This window comes from Ochotona curzoniae, unplaced genomic scaffold (genome assembly GCF_017591425.1).
Source record: "Ochotona curzoniae isolate NIBS_2020 unplaced genomic scaffold, NIBS_Ocur_1.0 scaffold_4701, whole genome shotgun sequence".
Classification (NCBI taxonomy): Eukaryota; Metazoa; Chordata; class Mammalia; order Lagomorpha; family Ochotonidae; genus Ochotona; species Ochotona curzoniae.
In genome coordinates, this window is record NW_024467122.1 from 71,252,066 (window position 1) to 71,261,648 (window position 9,583).

The 9,583-nt window shown below is 54.9% G+C and overlaps 1 protein-coding gene across 5 annotated transcripts in view; it reads left to right on the forward strand.

The window, feature by feature from the left end:
- The window catches only part of MAP2K5 (mitogen-activated protein kinase kinase 5), a 251,876-nt gene extending 243,705 nt beyond the window's left edge, over positions 1-8,171 (forward strand). For 3 of the 5 annotated variants that reach the window (XM_040969746.1, XM_040969748.1, XM_040969750.1), the window contains one exon: positions 2,382-2,772. In XM_040969746.1, coding sequence (XP_040825680.1) covers positions 2,382-2,486 — 105 coding nt within the window. In that variant the 3' untranslated portion in view covers positions 2,487-2,772. Of the gene's footprint in view, positions 1-2,381; positions 2,773-8,143 lie in introns of those variants that run through there. The other 2 variants (XM_040969749.1, XM_040969747.1) reach the window with 1 other exon arrangement.
- The last annotated feature ends 1,412 nt before the right edge of the window (positions 8,172-9,583 follow it).

Genomic DNA, 9,583 nt, shown 5'->3' on the forward strand with positions numbered 1-9,583 from the left:
ATCTGTGAAGCAGGGATGCCAGGAGACCTGCTTCCCACCCAGCTGTCAGTGCATCCGGCCCGGGCCCCCATGTCATCTCTGTAACATGGGACAATACTGTAACACTGCACAAGGGGCATGGGAGGAGAGGAGGAAGGAGGGGACAGTCCCAGTATCCAGGTTCTGACCGAGATTGGGACAAGGGCAAGTCCAGGCTTGCAGCCCTTGTCCTGGCTGCCTCGGTCCAGCCCCAGAGTGCCTGGGACAGCTCAGGGCAGGAATTTCCAGCTAGGAGACTGGTGGTACAGGCCCCACTCTGGACACCCCAGGCAGATCACCTGAGACTCTGAGGCCTCCAGCTCCCTGTCAGTCATGTGACCTACACAGTGCCCCCTCTGTGAGCAGTGCCTTGGTTGCCCGTGGCAGGACCCAGCCCTGGCCATGAGGAGGTTCACACACCCTGCAGGCAGAGCCACTGCCAGGCCCAGGTACAAGGGCCACCCAGGACGTTGTGTGCCTCCCTGTCACTTCTTGTTTGGGCTCTTGCTGGCACAGGGCAGTCCACGCCGGACCCCACCCTGTCTTGTATCTCGCTTTCAGTCACCAGTGGCTGGAGCAAATCCAACTGTCTGAGACCCCTCACAAGTAGCATGGGGCATCAAGGCTCCAGCATGCCTCCTGGCCACAGGCAGGACACAGGTGTCTCCGCTCCTGCCCCTCCACAGCCAGTGATGGACTGTGTCCACAGGAGTATGGGTCCCCGGGCAAAGCAGCCCCGCAGTGCGGCCCTCAGCCCTTCCTGTGCTGCTGAAACCGCCGCTCACTCCTCCCGCGGTTCCGCTCTGCTCATTTCCGAACAGATGACAGGGGAGACAGAGCATATGGGCCCAAAGTCACCGGCATTCTGGGAAAGTGACACTGCATTCCCCAGGCGGGAGGAGGGCCCCGGCTCCTGCGCACCGCTGCCCCTTTGTTCTTCAAAAGGGCACCGGCTCCCCTGGAGGGCATGGGGAAGGAGCCCACTGTCTGGGGGGCACTGAGGAGTGTTGGCACAGGGGGTGTGGCTAGGAGAACAGAAGGAAGCCCAGCTCGTCCCTCCTGGGCGTCCCCAGCCTCCAGCCTGCATCCAAACCACCGCTGCCTTGAGGGTATCCACCCAGCCTGGCCTCGCTCCTTCCTGCACAGTGCCTGCTTTCTTGGGGGCATTCCCCCAGCGTGCCATGTATGAGTAGATCTCAGGAGGCCTCTAGCTAGTGTCCTGTCCTTGGTGAGTTCTCCACCCTGTGCCCGCCACCCAGGGCACCTTCTGGGTACATTGCCTCGCTGCCTGACAGTGCCACACAGACCTCTGCACTCAGGTACAAGGTGCCTCAGGACGATTTTTCCTGTCTGAATGGTGACAGGGCCCAGCAATTCCTCCTTCCCATCCCTTAAGACCCCTCAGTTTTGACCACTGACCCAGCTGGGTCTGCAGGCCCCCTGTCCCCACCAGCCTTGACAGCTCCTGCAGACACTGGCCTGGGTGGGGCCCCTGCACCCATGTTCCTCTTGGCCAGGCTATGGACAGGCAGTGCGGACTTCCAGCAGGTCCCCGGGAGCTGGCTGTCCCTGAAGGGTACAGGGGATGCCTCAGGCCAGTGTAGATGAAAGAGGGACCAGAAGGTATCAGAAACCAGGAGGCACAGGGAAAGTAGGCAGCCTCCCCTATTTCCTAGCACCCCACTGCCCACCATGGTGCCCGTCTTGCCTTTTGCCACATAAACTGTACATTTCAGAAGGGTAAGGTCAGGAGCCACCAGGCCTGGAGTTCCAGGGCTCCATGGCCTCCTGGGAAGCAAAGGGAATATTTTGCGCTGTTGTTTGCCGGCCAGGACAGTCCCATGGCTGTCCCTGCTCTGTTTGACCTTGCCTGGGAACTCCTAGGAGTCCCTAAGGCTGTATGGACAACCAGGGAGGGGCTGCCCCCAGAGATGAAGTGGATTAGACTCAGAGACAGCCCAGCCTGTAGCACCAGCCTGTTCCCCTGAAGCCGGAGTAACCACACACACCAGCATGTTCTCCTGCCCCACCGCCCCTCCCTCCACTCGCACACAGAGTGTGACCTGTAGGGGGAAGGGAGCTGTGGCCCAGCAGTCTGTGGCAGGATGGTTCTCAGCTCTCAGGTGGCTGAGTCTCCTGGAAAAAGGCAGCAGAGGGTGGCCAGCCAGGGCTGCCCTGTCTCCTGCCCCATGGCCTGCAGGTCCCTCCCCACCCCCTTGTGGGCCTCAGTCCCATGCTAACTCCCCAGACTGGAGTAGGGGCGAGGAGAGGGGCTGGAGGGAGATCAGAGTGGGCCTCGGGCCACAGGGTGACTGACACACTGGATCTGGGCATGCCCATGACAGCTGCTCTTCTTCCCGCAGGGCCACCCATTCATCGTGCAGTTTAATGACGGGAACGCTGCCGTGGTGTCCATGTGGGTGTGCAGAGCCCTGGAGGAGAGGAGGAGCCAGCAGGAGGCCCCGTGAGGCCTCAGCCCACCACCCAGCACCCAGCACCCAGGGGGCCGGCCCACCCACGTTTACCGCCTGCACTGAAGAGCTTCCCTGCTTGCACGCACTCGTGCACGCCCCACCCTGCCAGGCAGCCTTCACCCACTCCGGCCTGGAGGCACCAGAGGAAGGACAGACCCCCAGAAGCGAGGCTCTCGTGGCCTCTGCCTACTTTCTGTTTTCCTAACAGTTTTCTTTGTAAAGGAGCAGGGCATGTCAGCAGCACCAAGGAGAATAAAAAGGTCACAGCTTCGGGACCACGCCCGGGAGACTCCTGTCTGCGTTCACGCCTGCCACCTACCCAGGCCTGGGAGCAGGTGGGGTTCCCCTACTCCCCCGCTTCCACAGGGATGTGCATGACAGTGCCTGCCACCCATGCCCAGGCACCTCAAGGACCCCTTAGAACTCAGTATCGGATGCAGGAGACAGGCAGGCCTGCAGGTGCCTCAAGGAGTCCTTGAGCCCAGAGCTCAGCCCCCATGCTGGGTGCCTTTCTGACCTGGACTTTGCCCCCACCACCACTTCCACTGCTCATGCCAGGGCTGCAGGAACACAAACTCTAGTAGGCCGATGCCAGCAGGATGGCCCAGGGAGGGCCAAGAGACTGACAGCTGGGAAAGGCCCCAGGGTTCTGAGGCGGCACCCCTGCCGTCCAGGCCCACTTCCTGCCGGTTCATGCCCACACGGCGGTTCTCAGTGGAGCCACACCATGGCCAGGAGTCTGACACACCTGTGCACCTCCCCTCCCACCCTTCTCCCTGGCCTGTGGAACAAGAGCACAAGGTGGGACAGATGAGCCCCATATGGGAGGAACCTGAATCTAAATGACCACGTAGAGGGGCGCTGCCTGCATCACACACCCCACACGTGCATGCACTCATACCACGTGTGTGCTCACAACATGCATGTACTGATACCACCCATATGTACTCATACTGCACACACGTGTGTACTCACACCACATGTAGGCATGTAGTCACATACACAAAACATGTACTTGTACCGCACAATGCATGTACTCACACCACACATGCATGCACTCATACATACACACATGTACTCATACCATGCATGTTTGTACTCATACCACAGTGTACGCATACCACACATGTGCTCACACCATGCACATACTTTACTCACGCCACACACGTGTGCTCATACCATGCACATACATGTACTCATACCACATGCGTGTACTCACACCATGCACGTACTGTACTCATACCACACACGTGTGCTCACACCATGCACGTACTGTACTCATACCACACACGTGCGCTCACACCATGCACGTACTGTACTCATACCACACACGTGCGCTCACACCATGCACGTACTGTACTCATACCACACACGTGTGCTCACACCATGCACGTACTGTACTCATACCACACACGTGCGCTCACACCATGCACATACTGTACTCATACCACACACATGTGTTCACACCATGCACGTACTGTACTCATATCACACACGTGCGCTCACACCATGCATGTACTGTACTCATACCACACACGTGCGCTCACACCATGCACGTACTGTACTCATACCACACACGTGCGCTCACACCATGCACGTACTGTACTCATACCACACACGTGTGCTCACACCATGCACGTACTGTACTCATACCACACACGTGCATTTGACTGCGTATGCATGCACATGCATGAATGTGCTCACTACACATATTCATGCTACCACAGGTGTGTACTCATAGCACACACATGCACTTACACATGTACACACACACCACAAAACACCTGCAGCCAGTACGATGCGAGCTGACGTTGGCCTTGGTACTAAGTGCCTAGATTACTCTTCCCCATGTACCTGCTGGGCTCACCATTGCACCTGCAGATCTAACCACATGATTTAAAATCACAGCCCTGCGATTGTCATCACACTGTAACCAGCATCCCATGTGGGTGCTGGTTCCCATCCCAACTTGCTCCACTTACAACCCAGCTATGTATTAATGAGCCTGGGGAAGCAGCAGAGGATGGCCGAAGTGCTTGGGCCCCTACACACATGTAGAAGACCTAGAAAAGCTCCTGGCTCCTGCTTTGGCTGGTGCAGTCAGCCATTTAGGGATGGAAGCTCTCTCCCTCCTTGCCTCTTCCTCTCTCTGTAACTGCCTTTCAAATAAATACATTTCAAAATAATGATAATAATAATTACAGCCAGCCTGCCCCTGCTCCTGGACACTCAGTGCCTGTACCGCTCACCCCAGCCTCCTCTACCTGTTTGCTGCGTGACAGGTCATGTCAGTTACTCGACTTCTTACCTTCTCTCCTACCTTCCCTGCACCCAGTAGAATGGTAACTCCACAGGCAGAGGTTTAGATTCATTTGGTCTGCATCCACCCCCAGTGCAGGGAGCAGAGCCTGGCAAGAAAGGAGCATGCTGAGTTTGCTGGTCCAACAGCCAAGGCACTGGAGCTGGGCTTCCCAACATCAGGGGAGGTAGCAAGAATGAGCAGGTGCCTCGAGCCCCTGGCACTGTTCTCAGGGCTGACTCTCCACCAACCCACTGGAGGGAGGTCACTGGTGGCATTTTGATTCTGCCCACTCAAGAGAGTGAGAAGCTGGTGCACAGAGAGGCTGGGTGGCTTGCCCAGGGTCTCTGGGCAAGCAGGTAGCGAAGCACTGTGAGGCGTTCCAAGCCCAGCTCTGCACTGAGGCTCTGGGAGTGGGTTCTGCCCACACCTCCCACACGTGTGCATGTGTGCACCCCTGGCCTGTCCTCTAGCACACAGATCTGCAGGTCTGCACAAGTGTGCAAACACAATCAATCCCTCTGAGGAAGTAGTGAGGGGCCGGGAAAGGAACTTCAAGGGACAGCAGGCAGGTGTATGTGCAGGCGGCCCTGAGCCTGGGAAACTGGGCACAGATGGTAGCAGTTACTGGCTTGGTCATGACCCGGATGGCAGGAGGGAGGGTTGGCAGTGGGTGGAGCCAGCAAGAGCCCCGCCTCCCACGCAGGGCTACAATGGGGAGGGGCGAGTGGCAGTCGGCAGGTTGGGGAGAAGAAGCCAGCAGAGCCCAGGCCTCATAATGACAGATTTTCTGCTGAGCAACTACAAATATTCCCGGTGACTTTGGACAGCATCTGCAAAAGACCGGGCTCCCTCCCTTGGCGGTATCATTTGTCTTGTTTTGAAGCCCTGAGATTGCAGGCAGGAACTTATAGACTAAAGTTTGTCTTAATTGCTGCCGTGTCACCACCTCTCTGGCAGATAACAGCACAATGAACGAGTCGATGGGGCTGAGCCCTCCAGGTCCTTCTTCTAAAGTGAGACAAATGTCCCTCGTTTGAGCCCAACAGTCCATCGGCAGCACTGTCATTTATTTATCTCCCTAACAGTTTGCATTCACTTGCAAGGGATAAAAAGTCTCTCCTGGCCGCAGACTTAGTTAAAAGCATGCAGTCACACTGGGCTGCCGGTGCTTCCTGCGCAGGGAATGGGCTTCGCATCTTCTCCCTCCTTTGGCAGGGTAAGCGGGAGGGCTGTGGGTAGAGCAAAGTGCACACCCTGTGGAAGACAACGAGGGAGACACGGTCGACACCGACAGAGGAAGAAACGAGGGGGCGGCACGTTGGCACGGCACGTTAAGCCATCCCGTGTGATGGGCATTCCCTATGGGCAATGATTCAAATCCCAATTGTTCCACTTCTGATCTTACGCCTGCTAATGTGTCTAGGAAAGCAGCAGAAGATGACCCAAGCGCTTGACCCCCCTGTCATCCATAAGGAAGACCCAGATGAAGTTCTAGGCTCTTGACTTGAGCCCAGCCCAGCCCTGGCCCTTGCAGGAGTGAACCAGTGGATGGAAGATCTCTGTCTCTCTGTCTCTTTCTGCAACTCTTACATAAATAACTCAAAAAAATAAATAAATAAAAAAGGAAGGGCCAGCACAATAGCTCGAATAACTAACCCTCTGCCTGCAAGCACCAGCATCCCAGATGAGCACAGCTGCTCCACTTCCAACTTGGCTCCCTGCTGATGCACCTGGGAAAGCAGCAAAGGTCAGCCAAAGCCTTAGGACCCCATGTCCACATAGGAGACCCAGAAGCTCCAGGCTCCTGGCTTCAAATTGGCCCAGCTCTGGCCACTGTGGCCATTTAGGGAATGAACCAGCATTCCTGAGGAGGGAAGATCTCTGTCTCTCCTCTTTGTAACTTTGCCTTTCAAAAATACATAAATAAATTCTTTAAACACACACACACACACATTTCCTGAAAAAAAAAAAAAAAGAGAGAGAGAGAGAAGAGGAGCTGGTGCCGAGGCTTAGCCGACTAAGATGTGCTGGCATCCTCTCTAGCCGCTGGTTCATGTCCCGGCCATTCCACTTCCAGTCCATCCCCCTCTTATGGCCTGGGAAAACAATGGAGAATGGCTCAAATCCTTGGGCTCCTGCACCCACACGGCAAACCTGGAAGAGGTTCCTGGCTCCTGGCTTTGGACTGGCTCAGCTCTGACCTTTGTAGCCACTTGGGGAGTTAACCAGCAAATGGAATATCTCTTTTCGTGTGTCTTTCCTTCACTATGTAAATCTGCCTTTCAAATAAAAATAAAGAAGAAGGGCCCGGCATGGTAGCTTAGCGGCTTAAGTCTTCGCCTCGCACTTGCTAGGATCCCATATGAGTGCTGGTTCTAATCTCGGCAGCCTCGCTTCCCTTCCAGCTCCCTGCTTGTGACCTGGGAAAGCAGTCGAGGACGGCCCAAAGCCTTGGGACCCTGCACTTGCTTGGGAGACCCGGAAGAGCCCCTGGCTCCTGGCTTTGGATTGGCTCAGCTCCAGCCGTAGCAGCCACTTAGGGAGTGAATCAATGGAGGATCTTCCTCTCTATCTCTCCTCCTCTCTGTATATCTGACTTTCCAATAAAAAGAGAAAAATAAAAGGAGAAAGAAAAGAGAAGGAACTGCAGTAGGTCCTGGGCATGGTGAACTGAGTCACTCTTGTCACTGGGTCCTCGAGCATCCCTGCAAGCAGGCACAGTGTGTCCGTCCCCACCGCCATCTGCGCTCCAGGTTCACGTTACCCACCACTATGCCCACTCCCTGGGTGTCCCCTTTTCCCTCCCCTCCATTTCTCTACCTCCTCGGAGGCATGGCTCCAATGCAGTTGCTCTGGGAGGACCACCAGCCCAGCTGGCCTGGTCACCTATGAGTGGATAGGCCCCGCCCAGTACTCCAGACCCCCTAGCTCTCTCATCACTGCCTGACCCTGCTGCATCATCCTGATGGCCCCAGTACTTGGGTCCCTGCTACCACGTGGAAGACCCAGATGGCATTCCGGACTCCCGGTTTCAGCACGGCCCAGCCTCAGGGGTTGCAAGCATTTAAGGAGCCAATCAGCAAACCAAAGATCTTTTTCTTCCTGTCTCTCTTGTGTTGCTGTTTGTGCCTTCCAAAGAAATTAAAAAATTAAAATAGAATAAAATTGTTTCAATATTAGCCCTCAGCCAGGCTATGGGAGAGGCAGAACTTAAGAATCTTCTGTTGGCCCCAGGGTTAGTGGGAGATTGGGGTCACTCCTTCTGGGAGGTGGTGGAAGGCATGTGCTGAGCACTACACAGACCTGGTTCGCATCCTGCCTCTTCCGTTGACTTGCTGTGTGACCCCAGGCAGGACACCTAACCTCTCTGGACCTCAAGTCCCCCACTGGCTAACTAAAAAATAAATTAATTAACTAAATTTATAAAGTATTGACAGTTGTGGATGTTGCTGCTATCAGCATTAGCGTATTCCCGCTAATGACTGGGACATGCATAAAGCACTTTGCAAAGGTGACAAGGCCTCCCTTGGAGAGCTCCAGCCTCATCATCCTGATGATGAGCACACACTCAGCGCTCAGGGGCCGGTCATGCCCCAGCCTACATAATTGAGAGTTTGTCCACTGTGGAGCCTCAACTTCCTTTAGCTGGCATCCTCAAGAAAAATGAAAAATATCAGTGCTCCTCCCACCACCCCTGCCAGCCCAGCCCTGATCTCGCCTCTGTCTACACCCCTACCCTGTTGGATTTCTTCTCCATCTCAGCCCAAGATGACCTGACCTCTCTCCTGGACCTGTGTGCCAGAGAGTAGGGACTCGGTCCTCCTGTCCATCATGTCCCAAGCTCTTGCGCACATGACAATCTAGTGAGTACTCAATGAACAGATGGTGTCCTCAGCATCTGTGCTATACCCGGCTGAGGTTTCCAAGAGGCCCTGCCCGGGGGTCGGGATGCCCCTGCCCCCTTGGGATCACCCATCTGCTCATCCAGAAATCTCCATCAAGTTGGTGCCTGAGGAAAGGAAAGTGGAGAGAGAATAACCTATTCACCAGCGGGGATGAAAGAGCAAGCAATGGATCCAGATCCCTACCTCACATCACACATCAGAGCTAGCTCCAAATGGGTGTCCATAGACCCCAACTATATGAGTCAAACTCTGAAAATCTCACAGTGAAGTCTTCCACGACAGGATGGCAAGCACACAAGCAGCAGAAGATGAAACAGATAAACTGAATGTCATAGAAGTTAAAAAAAAAAAAAAACTTGGGGGTGGGACACGGGGCAGTGAGTGGTAAGGTCACTGCTTGTATGGGCTGTGTCCCAGCAGAGGTACCCGCTTTCAGTCCTGGCTCTTGCACCTCCCATCCAGCTTCCTGCTAATGCACACCTGGGATGCATCAGGTGAGGGAGGGTTCAAGTACTGGGATCCCTGCAAGTACATGAAAGACCCGGATAACCAGACCAAGCTTCTGCCTCCTGACTCAGCACGCCAGATGGTAATCGCAACCTCTCCTCTCCTTTCTCTCTCTCTCTTTCTGCCTCTGCATGTGTGTATGTTTAAGTAAAATGTTTTAAAGCTTTTCATTTCATTTGCACTTACACAGGAGAGAGAGATCACCCATCCACAGGTTCACACTCCAGATGTCCCCGCAGCCCAGGGTGGCCCAGTCTGAAGCCAGGATTTTCTTCTGGGTTTTCCACATGGCTGCACTTAGGCCATCCTCCACTGCTTTCTTTCTTTTTTTTTTTTTTTTAAGATTTATTTATTTATTGGAAAGTCAGATATACAGA